Genomic DNA, 17078 nt, shown 5'->3' on the forward strand with positions numbered 1-17078 from the left:
GTAGAAATGCTTGAGCTAAAGAACACCTCAGTTTTTCAGGGAAGACAGAGTTTTTCCTGGCCTGAGATCCAAAAGAAACTACTCACGTGAGGCTTTATGCAGGGAACAATTTTACCAGGAGTGTCAAAGCAAATTCCCAAAGTAGTTTTAATCCAACAAACACTCATAGAGTGCCAGGCATGGTGTTTTGTGCTAAATACTTTAACCTTAGAACAAAATTCAACGAAGGAAATTTTATAAAGGGCTAAATTAATAAGGCCCAAGTGTACAGCCTTCCAGTAGTCTGACAGCCGAAGTTTAGACTTTAAAGATCTCAGAAAGGTAGCTTGATCATCTCTTCCTTTAACTATGATCCTCAGAAATTTTCTTCTGGATGAACTCTTCACTTGAAACCCAAAGTATACAGGTTAAGATTATATACTCAGATGAGCATCTTAGTTTCTGATATTCTCTGCTGCATACCAAGTGCAGATTAATCCACAGGCTTTGAAAATCAGACCAACAGGTATTACCAGCTGTCCATTATCACAACTATTTAGCTTGACTATGAATGATGGAAACAAACAAAAGCAATCTCATGAAAATAATATGTGCCTCTCTGGGTAGAATGCACTTTTAAGGGAAACCAGTGAGAAATATTGCCTAGCACTGAAGTCTGTAGTCATACTCACCCTTTCCCTCAAGATTGTCATTACCTAACCTACTGGCATGGAAAAAAGGTTAATGTTCGTTGACTGCTTAACAAACTTAAAATCTGATTAAGGCAACTATGAATCACATCAACTAAAGTAAGATACTTAGAACTAGGATTGAAATTTGGGATCCATGTAAAAGATTCCACAAAGATTACTTAAACCTCAAATCTTATTTTAAAAATATCTTTAAGCAGAAATAGGAAATCTCTTTGTTCATTCTATTTCAATTCAATTCACTAAATAACTGAAGAAATCTACGAGCAACCGACAGTTGCCTGATCGGTGCAAACATAAACGTTTGCGTAGGGATTAATTTTATTCTCAGTTTAAAATCAGCAGTGTTATTATTTTTTTTAACTGAAAAAATAGGTTTACTTCATTGGTTCCTCGCATTATCAGGGCTGGTAAAAAAAAAAAAAGACTAATTTAACGTGCTTTCTAACAAAACACACGGGATTGCAGCACTGCCTGCAAAGATGGGCGGAAGAAGCTCATCCCTTTCTGTTAATAACTTGTGATTTTTCTGCTCCACCTTGTGGCCATAATGCAACCACTACATGTGAAAGTTCAAGGCTTTTCTCTGAGCTGGTCAGGCCTTCTAAATAGCCGCATTGCGGGAAGCCGCCTCTACACAAATGTGTAGAAAATGGTGTCTTGCTTTGTAGCCGGAGATGGGAAACAAACTTGCCCTTTTTCCTACGTCCTCCCCCATTTCCTTCATTCTTTAATTCCTAATCCTCAGGCCCGCCCACCCACGGTGCCCCCAGGTTCTTTTCGCTGTTTGACCTCCGCCTCACCCAGCATCCGGTTGGTCGCTCCTCCTTCCCCACCCGCCGCCCTCCCTCGGGGTCCCTGCCCGCGCCTCGACCCCCGCAATCCCTTCCGCGAGGGCCCGCCCCCTCCGCCGGCAGCCAATGGCGGCGCGGCCCCGCCCCGTCCCGCCCCTCCCGCCGCGGCCCGAGCTGGTTTGGGCCTGGGCTGCGAGACCCTGAGACCCTTGGCTCTTATGCTGGGGTTCGGCAGGCGCGCGTCCAGGAGGCACGCGGCTCGGCCTCGGAAGCCATGGACTCGCAGGGGCTGAAGGTGAGGGGGCAGGAGCTGGCAGTGTGTTGCCGTGGGGGGTGCCGGGGTTGCAAGGGGCCGGGGGGCGTGGGGAGCTCGCGGGCCGACCTAGCTAGGCCGTTGTTACCCTGCGGTACCTGCCGCCTCGGCTGGCTCGGTGCCCCCGCCTGGGGTGCGGGCTTGTAACCTACATCACCTGCTCTCCCTCCGCGGGCCCTGCTTTGGAATCTTGAGGTCTGGGCAGCCTTCCCCGCGCGCTGCTTTCCGAATTGCTGTTAGTGTGCTTTTCTCACCCTGTTGGTCGTGTTTACTTTTACTTTTGTACCCTGTTTGCTCGGAAGGTTTGGTCAACATAGGACACCTAGTGCGTCTCCCGGGTGCAATTTTTAAGGACTTACAGCAAACTAGTGCCAGCTGCCCCCGTGAGACGGTAAAAGGAGCACGGCAAGATGATACGAAATCAGTTAAAGACATAGGCTTGAAAATGGAGGAGTATTTTAGGGTGATGGTCTTCTCTGTTTATCACTGATGCATACGTTCAGCAAATATTTAATGATGGTCCACGTAAGAAATGATATGAAAACAAAGACATGAGACTTGAAAGTAAAAGAAGTTACTTTTTAGGATGATTATCTTCTCCATTCATTTGTTCACTGATTCCCTTGTTCAACACATTGATGGAGGGCTCACTGTTTGTCCACTGGAGCTGGAGATAGTGATGAACAGAACGAAACAGTCCCCGCCTTCACAGGGACTGTGAATTTATAATCTAATGTTGGCGAAAACCTTAATTAAATTCAACAAATGTTTACTGAGTGTCTCCCATGTGTCTGGCACTATTCTAAGCGTGAAGACAATAAGCCCTGCAGTAATAAAGCTAAGAAAAACCCTCCCAAACCTTTCTACATTTGAGGAGGGGGAGTCAGTCGGTAAACAGGTAAATGCAATGTGTACCATGTTAGCTGGTGATGAGTGGTTGGAGGACAGTTTGGCAGTGATGGGGGTGCTGGAGTGTCTTTTGCTTTTTTGCCTGAAGTTTTACGTGATCTTCCTGTGAAACCTTCCCTCATCCCCTTAAGTATTTTCATCCCCTTAAGTTTATCCTTTGTACTGCCACCCAAATGAACTTTTTAATAAAAACGCTTTCATGCTAAAAACTGTGATTTAACTCCTCATCTCTTAGAGGATCAACTCAATAGGAGGCCCTTCTTGACCCTAGCTTTCTTCTAACCTTGTTATCCAATAATCCCTGTTCTACTTAACGTTCTAGAACAGAAGCCTTAAGTAGAACAGCAAACTTTAAAGGACCAGGTGTTACATATTCAAGCTTTATGGGCCATAGGGTCTCTGTGGCATCGAATCTGCCATCGTATCATGAAAGCAGCTATAGACAATACTTAAGCATGGCTTTGTTCCAATAAAACTTTACTTACGGACACTGAAATTTGAATTATTTGAATATAGCTCCCTGTGCTATACAGTAGGAACTTGTTGTTTATCCATTATCTATATAATAGTTTGCATCTGTTAACCCCAAATTCCCAATCCCTCCCTACCCCACCCCCCCTCCCCCTTGGCAACCATCAGTCTCTTCTCTGTGTCTTAGTCTGTTTTTGTGTCATAGATAAGTTCATTTGTGTCATACTTTAGATTCCATGTATAAGTGATATCCTACGGTATTTCTTTCTTCACTTAGTATGATAATTTCTAGTTGCATCCATGTTGATGCGTATGGCATTATTTCATTCATTTTTATGGCCGAATAGTATTCCATTGTGTGTGTGTGTGTGTGTGTGTGTGTGTGTGTGTGTGTGTGTGTACACACACACCATATCTTCTTTATCCATTCATCTGTCAATAGACATTTAGGTTGTTTACATGTCTTGGCTATTGTAAATAGTGCTGCTGTGAACATTGGGATGCATGTATCTTTTTGAATTTTCTCCGGATATATGCCCAGGAGTGGGATTGTGGGATCATATGGCAACTCTATTTTTAGTTTTTTGAGGAACCTCCATATGGTTTTCCATAATGGCTGCACCAATTTTATTCCCACCGACGGTGTAGGAGGGTTCCCTTTTCTCCACACCCTCTCCAGCATTTGTTATTTGTAGATTTTTTAACGATGGCCATTCTGACCGGTGTGAGGTGATACCTCATTGTAGTTTTGATTTGCATTTCTCTAATAATTAACGATGTTGAGCATCTTTTCATGTGCACTTTGGCCATCTGTATGTCTACTTTCGAGAAGTGTCTATTTAGGTCTTCTGCCCATTTTTTGATTGGGTTGTTGGGCTTTTTTTTCTTTTCCTGAGTTGTTTGAGCTGTTTGTATATTTTGAAAATTAAACCCTTGTCAGTTACATCATTTGCAAATATTTTCTCTCACTCCATAGGTTTTTTTCATTTTGTTTGTGGTTTCCTTTGCTGTACATAAGCTTTTAAGTTTGATTAGGTACCATTTGTTTATTTTTGCTTTTAATTCTATTACCTTGGGAAACTGACATAATAAAACATTGGTACGATTTCTGTCAGAGAATGTTTTGCCTTATGCTCTCTTCTAGGAGTTTTATGGTGTCATGTCTTAATATTTAAGTCTTTAAGCCATTTAGAGTTTATTTTTGTGTATGGTGTGAGGATGTGTTCTAACTTCATTGATTTACATGTGGCTGTCCAGCTTTCCCAGCATCACTTGCTGAAGAGACTGTCTTTTCTCTATTGTATATTCTTACCTCCTTTGTGGAAGATTAATTGACCGTAGGTGCGTGGGTTCAAATAGTCTTTAGATTCTAGTCTCAGTTGAAAATTTTAAGCTTTTCTGGGACAGGAATCATATCTTATTCATCTTCATGTTCACCGTACCTAGCCCAGTGCTTGGCACTCGTAGCAGTCAGTAAATGTTTGTTGGATTCAACAACCTAACCTGAACCAAGGCAGTGGAAATAGGTGCAGGGAGTGGGAAGCAGACTAGAACAACAGAAGAACCTACTGACTGGTTAGACTTATGGGGACTGTGCAAACAGGAAGAGAGGATTCCTGATGCGATGTCTGGCTTGGGTTTTGGGGAAATTGAAATAGGAATCTGGAGCTGCGATGAGAAGTCTTGGCTGGACACGTGTTTTTTTTTTTATATATCATCAACATCTGGGGTTTGGAGGAACTTTTTCTTTTTTGAAATAGGAGTTTTACAGTATGATATCTCAATTAATCCTTACAATGACCTACAAATGACTACCAGCATTTTACAAAAGAGCAAAATTGAGCGGCTATAAGATGGACAGGAAATTTGAAAACAGGTCTTAAAATCCATGTCCTTTTTACGATACCATGCCACTGCCTTTTAGGAGAGTTAGAGGTGCTTAGTGATACTAAACGCTGGACAGAAGTCAAGTAAGATCATATTAAAAGTGTCCTTAGTTGTGGCAAATTAAGAAGTCATTTGCAACCTTAGGGAAAGGGCTCTGGAGGAAAACTGCACTTTCCTGAGGTGTGCTGCGGGGGTCTTGGAATTGGTGTCCAGATCACACTTTGAAGAAACAGTGGCTGAGAAGGGACTGGAGAACAGTAACCACAGGAGGGAAGCAGAGTAAAAGTTGGAGGATGTTTGCCAGACTGTTCTAGAGAAGCACATGGACTGTAGCCCTCCAGAAACAATGGACTGTAAAAAAAAAAAAAAAAAAAAAAAGCTGCTCAGACACTCATTTTAATCCTGTCAATCAGTGCTTCATCTGTATTTCTTGCTCCTGCTGAACCAGCTGAAGAGTCAGACTAGGGAGGTATGGGATGTCCCGAATTGGTTTGTGGGAGTGAATCAGGTATATCACGGTGATGGTGAATATGGCTTCCCTCTTTGATTAGGTTAGCAACTAAGCCTTAGACGTGATCCTGAGAAAAATGGTGAAAAGTGTAGATCCAATTAATCAGAACTTTGTATCTCCTGATACTAGTTTTCTGCTTCATGTATAAATAATATAATTTTGAAAAAAGCCTAGTGATAGTGATTTCCATTAAAAAATAGATCCTTTGTTTTACTGACAGTTATTTGTTGTGGAACTCAGAAAACAAGATAACCTTTGACAATCAGTTGCTGAGTTTAATTGGTCATTACTTTGTGATGCTATAAAAACAAAATAGAAGGGTTTTTGTTTTTAAAAGAAACCTGGTCTGGCAGTGGAAGCCTCTTGTCTTTTTTTTTTTTAATTCCTGCTTTTTGTCTGCTTTCCCATTTTCTAAAACCTTAAGAAAATGTGGGGAAAGGAAAGAGGTGAAAATACCCTGACTTCAGTATTGTTAAGAAATAGTTTAGGAAAAAAAAGATTGAAATTATTAGAAAACATTGAGTTATTTCAGTAATTTTGTGTTCACTGTGTTCTACATTCCTTAAGTGCTAGCCTTTAACAGTATTTAAGGAAGTTGGAAGAAAAAATACGTTATCAAAGTTTTAGATTATTCAAGATCTTAGGTTAATATCTGCTTAGAGTATTTCAGAACATCAGAATCTCTTTTAACATGTAGTCTTTATTTCCTCTTAGACTTTGATTAATTACTATTGTCAAGAGAGATATTTCCATCATGTGTTACTTGCTGCCAGTGAGGGAACTAAGAGGTATGGCAGTGATCCCGTCTTCAGGTTTTATTATGCCTATGGTACATTAATGGAAGGTATGTGCTAATTATTAAACATTTCCGTAAGTTTTAAATTCTTGTTTTGCACAAAGAACAATTTTCACTTTGTAATTTTGATTTTCAGGTAAAACTCAAGAAGCTCTTCGAGAATTTGAGGCTATTAAAAATAAACAAGATGTATCACTTTGTTCTCTAATTGCACTAATATACACTCATAAAATGAGTCCCAATCCAGGTACAGTATTTAAGTACAATGCTTAGACAGTTTTTTCTACTCAATTCATTTTGATTTTTCTCAATTACCTTAACATTCAGTCTAATCATACTGTATTATGTATTACCTGTAGATACTGTTTGTCATAGTTGTTTTATCTTCCTGACAAGACTAAGTTTATCAAGCATGAGAAATATGGGTCTTCTGTTGCTTTCATATTCCTTATATCCTATGGCAGAAGTTTCATTAGTATGTAGGGATTGTTTGAATTAATGTAAAGGTGAATAAATATTAGCAATGGTTAAACCAAGAAAGGACAGCTCAAAACAGGTATATACATAAATTACTCTGTAGCAACCAACTTTACCACTTGTTTTGTGCATATATAGCTACATGCAGTTTCTCTCTTCTACTATATCTTGAGGTTCTTAAAAGCCTTTACATCCCCCAGGGGGGCTAGCTCTTTGGAAGACATTCAGTAAATTTTTATCCAGTAGTAGGTTGGGAAATATGATTAAATTAAAGAAGGAACTTTATACATAAACCAGCAGTTAAAATTGTGTGAACTGTCTTAATACATAGCATATCTTAATGGCTGAGGCAGAACAGTATTGGAATTATAGGTAATAAAAAAGAAATTGTATTGTATTCATCCATATATATCCAGTAACAGCTAATAGCATTGTAAAAATAATTAAACAATTACCAAATGTCATAAATTTTTTTAAATATTAAAAACAGTTTTTTCTTAAGCAAAGTATCACATCCTTCACCCACATATACTTGTACAAATAAATAAAAAGTTACTTAAAACACTAATATGTTTAGTTCATAAACAAATCTACGACTAAATGCTTTCTAAAACTTTTAAGAAAGTGTGGGGAAATGGCATGTACTGTTTATCCATAGGAGTAGGCTGGGAAGACTGTGGAAATGGGGACTTGATCTTCTCAGACAGGAGAACTCGATGGGCAAATATGTGGAAATGGTTCAGGATTAGGTTCATCTCTGGATCCCCTTCCTTTATGTTCCAGCAGGGGTGTGTGTAGCTGGAGCAGAGAATTGGTGTAGGAGAGCTGTAGTCAGTAAGCCTTAAAAAAAAGAAAAAAAAAGAGAGAGAGAAATTAACAAACTGTTTTCTTCCTAGAATCAAGTTTTTATTTAATTGGTTACTCCCAAGAGTACTGGTTCTGTTAGAGAATGTGATTTCCGGGATTGTTTAGAGACACCTGAGTAGTCACTCGACTTTCCTCCATAATAATGCTGAGTGTGCTTGAGTTCAGGAGAGGCCCAGATGTCTGTCTGTCTCGCCTAGGAAGAGCCTACATTGTTCTCGTACATTCTTCCTGAATGCTAATGTAAGCCCTGTTTACTAAAGAGCTGTGATGCATTAAGAACTTGAGCTGATATCTGGAAAGAACTAGTTTTATCTAGACTATTACAGCTAGCTGATGCCCCTCTAGGGACTTGACTGGGCAGGAAGGTACAATGCCTGCTCCTGCCTCATAAGTTCTGTTTCTGTATCATGCCTATTTAGTGAGAACTTCTGAAGGTGTTGCCGTGGGTGTGCTGTAGGCAGGGCAGAAGGGGTCCCTTGCCAAGCAATCTCTAGCCCTCCAGAGTACAATTTTGTTTCCTAAACTCGTAAAGTTGTACCTTGGTAATTCCACATTTAAATTTAAATTTGTATCCTTAGAGTTAAAAGGAGGAGTCACGTACATTTCCTTGGTAGCCATTACCAGAAAGGTAGTCTGTTAGAATCTCAGTCCTCAACTTTGACATTTCTTCTTTCTGTTGGCTAGCTGATCCACATTTTGATTCGACCTGGGATTTGGATCTAACTGACAGTTGTGTCCCAAGCATTTACATAACAGGTTAAATAGAAGTGATTAGAGTTCTAGGCGTAGACCATCTTTTTAAGGGAGCAGTCAAGCAGTCAGTATTAACTATATAAGTAGTAATTATACTACCTTTCATTAACCCGTGACAGCAGCCTGGCTTGGTTATATATTTTAGAATTGGATTAGGAAGTAGGGTAATTTGACTCCTAGTTCTGAATTTGCCCCTAATAATTGTCTCATTTTAGAATCATTGCCAACTTTTTCATCTTACTATTTAAAAAAATATTTGCATATATAGGCTTTATGTCTTGAGAATGACATGAACTATAGAACTGTAGTGTGGTCACAGTGGTCATTAGCCACAGGTGGCTGTAGAGCACATTGAAATGTGTCTCGTTTGAGGACATGAGTTTTAAATTTTAATTCTAATTAATTTACTTTAAAATTTAAAACTGATGCTTGATTCAGTTGGAAAAATTATGTTTAGAACAAGTATATGATTCTGCTTTTTCCAAAATAAATTTTATGAAATCTCCTATAAAGATTTGCTGAAGAAAATTTCACATCTTAATTGAGATGTGCTTTGTGTAAAGTGCACCCCAGATTTTAAAGATTTAGTAAGACGAAAAAAAAGTATCTTCTTAATAATTTTCAAATCAATTATGTGTTGAAATGATCATTTGGATATATTGGGTTAAATAAAATATATTATTAATGTGAATTTTACTTGTTTCTACTTCTTTGGTGTGGCTACTAGGAAATTTTAAATTACATATGTGGCTTGCATTTTATTTTTATTAGCGCTGCTGTAGAGAGAAGAACTATATTCTCTGCTCTTAGTTATCTGACCTATTATAAACTCTAAATCTAGAATTTAATTTTCACTTAATGTCTTTTTTTCCTTCTCCCAGATAGAGAAGCTATTCAGGAATCAGACGCCAGAGTGAAGGAGCAGCGTAAAGGAGCTGGACCAAAAGCTTTGTACCATGCAGGCTTATTTTTGTGGCACATTGGTCGTCACGATAAGGCGAGAGAATATGTTGACCGAATGATCAAAATGTCAAATGGTAGTAAAGAGGTAGCTGGTTTTCTTATTTTAAAATACTAACATTAAAGGAAGCTTATGTTATTTATATAAAAGCTTTGTTATTGCCCACTCTATTCTCATTTTATAAATAACAGCCTTATTTTAATATTTTATTATTTTATAAAATTGGTTCTCTAAGCTTGTTTGTTTTTAATGTTATTTATTAACTCTTGACAAGAGCTCTCCCTGGTTCCTTCCCTCCCTTCCCTCCTTTTCTTTTTCCTTCCTTCCCTCCCACTCTCCACTGCTCTGGGTACAAGGCACCATTATTTGCACTGTTAATAACAGAAAGATAAAAAATACATAAACTTTACTTTCATGAATGGATCATCTAGCAGGGTTATAGAGCACACACCCAATTAACATTGTGAGAAAATGGACAAATGGAATGAGAGAAGTGTGATTAAAATGTGCAGGAAAATAATAGTTAACATTTATTGATCATTTACTTCGTGCTAGGCACTATTTTATGTACTCAAGGAGAGATCACATCGATAACTGTTAGGCGAATGAAGAAGAATTTCTTGAAGGAAGTAGCATTTGAGCTAAAACCTGAAAGATGGATACAGTTTCCACAGGCAAAGATTATGGAAAAGGGAAGTAGGTACTCCCAAGGTGGGAGATAATAGATAGAAAGGAGAAGAACAAGGAGACTTGTAGGTCTGGGTACAGTGAGAACCTCACACCTGATGGGAATACAGGGTACAGAGAAGAAGAGGGTGGAAGAAAAGGTTGGAAAAGTGGGTTGGGACAAATTGAAGGATCTTGATGGCTAGGTACAAATACTTGTATCTAATTTAATATGCACTGAGGGTCATTGAAGAGTTTTAATCATGTCAGTGATGTTATTAAAGTGCAAATTCAGAAGGTGAATTTAGCAAAGGTTTATAGGATGAACTGACCTGGGAAGAAACCAGAATGTAGGCCCCCAAAGATAGTACTTTCTGGCAGAAGGCTTTAAGGGCCTACACAAAAATACTATTCAGTGTATCAAATTCAGGTAAGAATTTGAGAATTATCAAATACCCACAGGACTTTTCAACTTATTATAAATATTGGGGGGAAAGATATTGAGGTGTCAGATATCAAGGATGTCTCTGAGGTTTTAAGCCTGGACAATTCAGAGACCAGTTAATGTGACTAGAAAATACTTTGGGATGAGAAGGTAATCTTGGAGGGAGGTGATGTGTTTGGTTTTAGACATTCTATATTTCAGGCTCTGACAGAACAGTGAGATGGAGACAGTAGATGAACTTCTAGAAAAAGAAGAGAAAAAATTAGAAAAGGTATTGGACTAGAAATAAAGGTTGGGAATCATCCACACAGTTGAAATGATTCAAGAAAGTACAGTGATCTAATGAGGAGAAATAACATTGTTTAGGTTTTTTTTTTTTTTTTTTTGTGGTACGCAGGCCTCTCACTGTTGTGGCCTCTCCCGTTGCGGAGCACAGGCTCCGGATGCGCAGGCTCAGCGGCCATGGCTCACGGGCCCAGCCGCTCCGTGGCATGTGGGATCTTCCCGGACCTGGGCACGAACCCACATCCCCCCGCATCGGCAGGTGGACTCCCAACCACTGCGCCACCAGGGAAACCCTGTTTAGGTATTCTTACCTGTCCTTTCAGGTGAAATATAGGGAAGTAAGTATGATCTTAGTTAAAGATTTATAAGGTTTGTTAATTAACCTAGAAATTTTTTGACAGACGAGCAGATTTCATAATTTTTTATTTGGCATTAAAAAGAAAAATAATCAACATGTATTCATCTTCTTTCTAATCCTATAAACCTTACAGTCCGTTGGCTCACTAACATTTCTGAAGGTAAACATTCATGGTTTCTTCATTTTTTAATTTCTGAGGCCATTTTATCCTTTCATTTGAAGCTCACTGGACTAGTCAAAGAGATTGAGATAGTTGCCAAATTATCTTAATTTTTAATAAATGTGAAGCAAAGCACTTCTTTTTTCCCATCTTAGTTCATTTGGTCTATTTCCCCAAAAAGAGGTAACAAATTCTTATTTATGTATTGAATTACATGTTTAGTAGTTATTAGTAATTTATTAGCAAAGCCCCATGTAAGAATATTGGTTATTTAGTACTAAGGGAATATTTTACAAGCTTCTTAATATTAACCACAGTAGTAATCTTAAAGGCTGAAATTCATAATAGTTCCAAGACTGTAGGCTAGCAAGGGTTTAAAAGTGATTTTATTGCAGTCTTATTTTTCATAACATTATTTGATAGACTGATTTTTGTTACTAATTACAAATAAGAATGATGCTTAGTTTAACTTCTTCATCAACATTTATTTCTTTCATTTCCAAAAAAATGAAAATTTAGAATTATTCATTTTACAGGGACAGGTTTTGAGAGCATGGCTTGATATTACAAGAGGAAAAGAACCTTACACTAAGAAAGCACTAAGGTATTTTGAAGAGGGATTACAAGATGGAAATGATATTTTTGCTCTGCTGGGTAAGGTGAGTTGGTGTCAGATTAATAAAATGATGTTTTAAAATTTATTTGTAATATATGAAACCCAACAAAACCAAGTAGCTCAAAAAGATAGGTTTTATGTTACTTTTATCAACTCTCAACTGCAGGAGGGACTTGCGTTTGTATGGGACGATGAACGTAAGCTAGAGAAAAGTACTCCCTGCCAAATTCCTGAATCCTGGATCAGTTTTAATTCTTTTTGTTGTTGCTGTTGGCAGTTGTGGTGGTTCCTATATTATTTACTCACCAAACATCTATGATGTATCTAATATGTGTGAGGCATCCCTCTACATACTAGGGATACCCTAAGCAAAATAAAACCTCTTGCTTTTATGGAGCTTATGTTCTACTGGTGGAGACAGATAATAAAAGTAAGTGAATTGTATGGTATATTAGAAGGTGGTAAGTACAATGGAAAGATAAAGCAAGGAAAGAAGGAGAAGTACAACTGGGGTATGAACTTGCAGTTTTAAATGGTCAGAGAAAGTGACATTTGAGCAAAGACATGTAGGAGGTGAGGGTTAAAGCCCTGTGGGCACCTGGGGAGAGCATGCATTACAAATAGGGGAGTAGAGAGTTTATATACGTTAAGCATGTTGAAGGCATTGCTAGGAGGCCTGGAGACTAAAGCAGAATGAGTGAAGGGGAGAAAAGTGAAGGCTAGAGGGAGAGAAGGTGAGTGTCAGGGCAGGTGGGCATGGGGGGGGAATGAGGAGAGACTGGCTGATTCTGTAAAGCCCTTGGCTTTTGCTTTGAACCAGATAGATGGGCAGCCAATGAAAAGAGAAATAACATGATCTAACTTAGATTGAGAGGGATGACCAAGTGGCAGTGTCATTAGAAATCATTGGTGGGTAGAAATGTTTAATTTGGACTTTTTCTTCAATTCCATGGATGCCATCTGAATGCCTTAAATTAAAAAAAGATCATTTTTTATTTCAGCAAAAAGAATTAAATTTATATTAGGAAAACAGTCTATTAAATTAGCAGTAATCTGGTGTGGGGGGATCAAAAAGAAAGAGAGGGTTATTGGTGTCTTGGCTATTGCCAATGTCCCTATATTGCTCTTGTCAATTTCCCTGGCTAGTGAGCTTGTTCAGATGTTTGCCACCAGTACAACTAGTATTCGTGCTGCTTGGACTCAGGTTTTGCCTAATGGCACTGCTAGAGGTTATGGGAATTTAGCAAATTTTTAAAGAAGTTTTTCTTGATCATTTCTGCTCCCCTCTATTCCTTAAAGAAAAGCTAGTAGGTAATCTAAGGTAGGGCTATTTCAAGTGTCAATATAAGCAGCTTAGGAAGGATTTACCTTTTTCCTCTAATACTTTAGACTGGTTTAAATTCTTTTTCTTATATAACCCATTCCAATTATGTATTTATTTTTCAGTTCATTCAGCAAGAGGCTTGCATTAGTTGAATTCCAACTAGGAATGATATGAACCAATTATATAGCAAATTTAGTTTCATTTAATATAGTATGTTGCATTTATATGGGAGGTGATGGTCTAAGGAAGTATTAGATGTGGTCTATTTGCATGATTTTGTTATTTTATGTTACTAGCTATTTAGGCAGATTGCAAAGGCATATATATTTTTAAAAATTATCTGCATTAATCTTTTTTGCTATTATTGTCCACTATTGAGAAATTTAAATAATAATTTATTTTGACATAGTGGCATCTTTGGATGGTTCTCATACTTTCCTTTAATTATATGGGAACATAATCTCAAACTGATTTCGGGAATATATTGCGGTTTTACTGTACATCTGTTGAGGCTGGATGTTCATTTTGAACTGAGATATTCTAGGACTAAATTTATTCCTAAAGGATATTCAGAAACACATTTTTAAAAATCTGACATATGATAAATATGCCTCATCATCTGTTCTTAAAGCACTTACTATATTTATAGATTTATATTTTCTGACTATGAAAGTAATACATGTACATTGTAGAAAAATTTTAGAATACAGTAATATCTGAATTAAAAATAAATATCACCATTGGAGATAACCAGCTAAACTATTATATTGTAAATGACATCTCTTCGTGTCAGTAAATATCGATCTACAAATTAACATAATGAGTTTTAATGGCCACCTAAAATTTTATTAAGTAAATATGCTATCATTTAATCCTAGGTGGCCATTTCCGGTTATTTTAATTTTTTTCTATTATAAATAGTTCTGCCATAAATATGCTTCTTTTTGGTCTTATCCATTTATGTCCTTAAGATAATTCATAGGAGTGAAAATATTGAGGTACTTTTGTACTTTATTTTGCTGATTCTTTAAAATCTTGTCTTCTTTAGCCTGAAAGTAATTTTTTAAAAAAGATACAATATCAAAAAAAAAGATACAATATCTATTAGTTTTAAATGCTACTTGCAAATATCCTGGAAATATTTTATTCTAAAAGGTAATTTTTCTGTTATAAATAGAAGCATTCCTTATGATGTTTCTAAAAATATTTCAGAATTTTCATCCTGTAGTTATATTTCTCAGTTATTTAAAAGTGGATTTTTGTTTTTCTTTTTTTCGCGGCACGCTGGCCCCTCACTTCTGCGGCCTCTCCCGCCACGGAGCGCAGGCCAATTGGCCACGGTTCACGGGCCCAGCCGCTCCGCGGCACGTGGGATCCCCCCGACCGCAGCATGAACCCGCGTCCCCTGCATTGGCAGGCGGACTCCCAACCACTGCGCCACCAGGGAAGCCCCAAAAGTGGATTTTAAAACAGTCACTTATAAAATATTTTTATTCTGTGATGTTTTAAAATTTTGTTTGATTAAGACTTATTTTGTTTTTCTGGTTATAAAAGTGAAAACTATTTCTTACAGAAAGGTCAGAAAATAAAAATATAAAAAATGTTAAATATTATAACTCTACCTCTTCCAGGGTAACTGCTGTGAGGACCTTAGTATATATGATCACAGTTTTGATGTCACTTTTTTCTTTTTTCTCCCATTAGGCACAGTGCCTTGAGATGCGCCAGAATTATTCAGGTGCTCTGGAGACTGTGAACCAGATAATCATGAACTTTCCAAGTTTCCTTCCTGCTTTTGTAAAGAAAATGAAACTACAGCTAGCCTTGCAGGATTGGGACCAGACGGTTGAGACAGCACAGAGGTTAAGTAGAAAAAGATGTCACAAGTATCTTTGGATCTGGTTGTAATTTTGAGAAAAAAGAAAATCTATGTGTATTTTTTTCTTATAAGGTTTTTTTAATTTGAATTTTTCAAACAATATAGAATTGAGGAAAACCTTAACGTTGCCTTGTTTTTAAAGGCTGAATTTATAGATTTACGTAAATATCTGGGTAGCTATTCTAAAAGACTTTTATATGCAGAAAGACAAATATCCCTGACCTCATGAAGCTTATATAATAAGCAGAACAAGTAAGAAATTATGTAGTATGTTAAAAAGTTATAAGTGCCATGGAGAAAAAATAAAGCTGGAAAGTGAACTAGGGACCGAGGGGAGGGGCTTCAATTTTATGGGTTGTCAGGGAAGGCCTGTGAGAAGATGGCATTTGACAGAGGGAGCCAGCTTGCAGACATCCCAGGGAAGACTGCAGTAAGAAGCAAATGCAAGTGCAGAGACCTTGAGGCAAGAGTACGTGTCATATGGTTAAGGATGGGAAGGAGCAAGATGACTAGGCGGTGACGTCAGAGCACAGGGTCTTGTTGGTCATGGTAAAGATTTTGGGTTTTCTTAAGTGTGAAGGCATTAGAGGGTTCCCTGTCTCCCTTCTTCCCTTCCTGCTTTGTTCCTCTTTCTCCCCAACAACCCCCTCCTCTTTTTGTTCTTGCTAATAAATAAGTTAAAGAAACCAGTATTTTAATCCTGCAGGTTTTGAATGATATGAATTGTATTGATTGTATGCCATAACTGTGCAGCTTATTGCGTATTCTCAGTATTTCTAATAAATTGGTGATGGATCTAGAGACTTGGTTAGATTCACATTCACTGTTTCTTTGTTTGGCAGTTAATTCATAAGTGCTGATGTGTTCTTCCATCAGAGACATAATCTAGGCTTGTCTCTCTTTTTTGTGGTATTAGCAGCAATTCGAGCTCAATACCTGGGTACTTGGTTTAGGATTACAGTATGGTTATGTCATTCTTTCTGCATTTCTTAGCTAGAATCCTCCTATAAAGAAAAACTTCCAGCCTGCTGATTGGTTATCTAGTGTTATAGTTCATGTAAGAAAAGTTGGATAAATGCTTGAGTCTTTTCCCTTATTTCCAGGTTTCAGAAACAAACAAAAAAGGCCCCTAGCATCCCTAGCATTCTCCATTGGTGATTGATAGTGGTTTGGGTTTGTTTGTTTATATGACATGGATTAAACTTGAGTGTTTCTAACCATTTTGGTTATTATAATTGCTCAGATTGAGTTATCTTTGGCCATTAGTAGCTTCTTCAAGTTAGTTCTTGAGTCTTTTTTGACATGACCCTAGTAGTCTTTGATAGTTTCCTTACTATTTGGTATGACAAGATATACCAGGGTTATTTTGTGTATTTACTGCCCTGTTCAGGTATCAGCCATGGTCCAGGGCAATCTAATTCCTTTTACTGAGAAATGGTATTTGGAGACCACAATTTGGGTATAAGTAACTTTCTGATGTTTATATTTTTCCAGATTTCCTCTCTAGGCACTGTGTGGTGGGGGGGTGGGAGTGGGAGGTATCCACATAATGTATAAATATATGCATATATCTTGGGGGGCATTTAAAAAATGAAAAATAGACTTGTTATATAGCTTTTAAACTTGATTTTTCTTTAACTTAGTATTTCATGGATACCCCTTTATGTTTATTAACAATGAATAGCATCTATAAAGTGAAGATAAATATAGTTTATTTTATCTTTCTCCATTGGTAGGCATGTTTCTAATTTTTTGCTGTTCTAAATATTTGCAGTGAACACACACACACACACACACACACACACACACCTTTATACACATATAGGAGTATTTCTGAAGGATGGTTTCCCAAATGAGGGATTACTAATTTAAAGGGAATTATATTTTTTTAGGGTAAGCTAAGCTCCTATAAAAAGT

At 37.6% G+C, this 17078-nt stretch overlaps 1 protein-coding gene across 2 annotated transcripts in view; it reads left to right on the top strand.

Annotated features, from left to right (window-relative positions):
* The first annotated feature begins 1657 nt into the window (after positions 1-1657).
* Positions 1658-17078, top strand: part of TTC21B (tetratricopeptide repeat domain 21B) — a 91917-nt gene continuing 76496 nt past the window's right edge. For both annotated transcript variants that reach the window (XM_032637929.1, XM_032637930.1), the window contains exons 1-6: positions 1658-1778; positions 6289-6418; positions 6507-6617; positions 9349-9515; positions 11879-12001; positions 14987-15144. In XM_032637929.1, coding sequence (XP_032493820.1) covers positions 1758-1778; positions 6289-6418; positions 6507-6617; positions 9349-9515; positions 11879-12001; positions 14987-15144 — 710 coding nt within the window. In that variant the 5' untranslated portion in view covers positions 1658-1757. The remainder of the gene's footprint in view (positions 1779-6288; positions 6419-6506; positions 6618-9348; positions 9516-11878; positions 12002-14986; positions 15145-17078) is intronic.

Source organism: Phocoena sinus, chromosome 7 (assembly GCF_008692025.1).
Source record: "Phocoena sinus isolate mPhoSin1 chromosome 7, mPhoSin1.pri, whole genome shotgun sequence".
NCBI lineage: Eukaryota > Metazoa > Chordata > Mammalia > Artiodactyla > Phocoenidae > Phocoena > Phocoena sinus.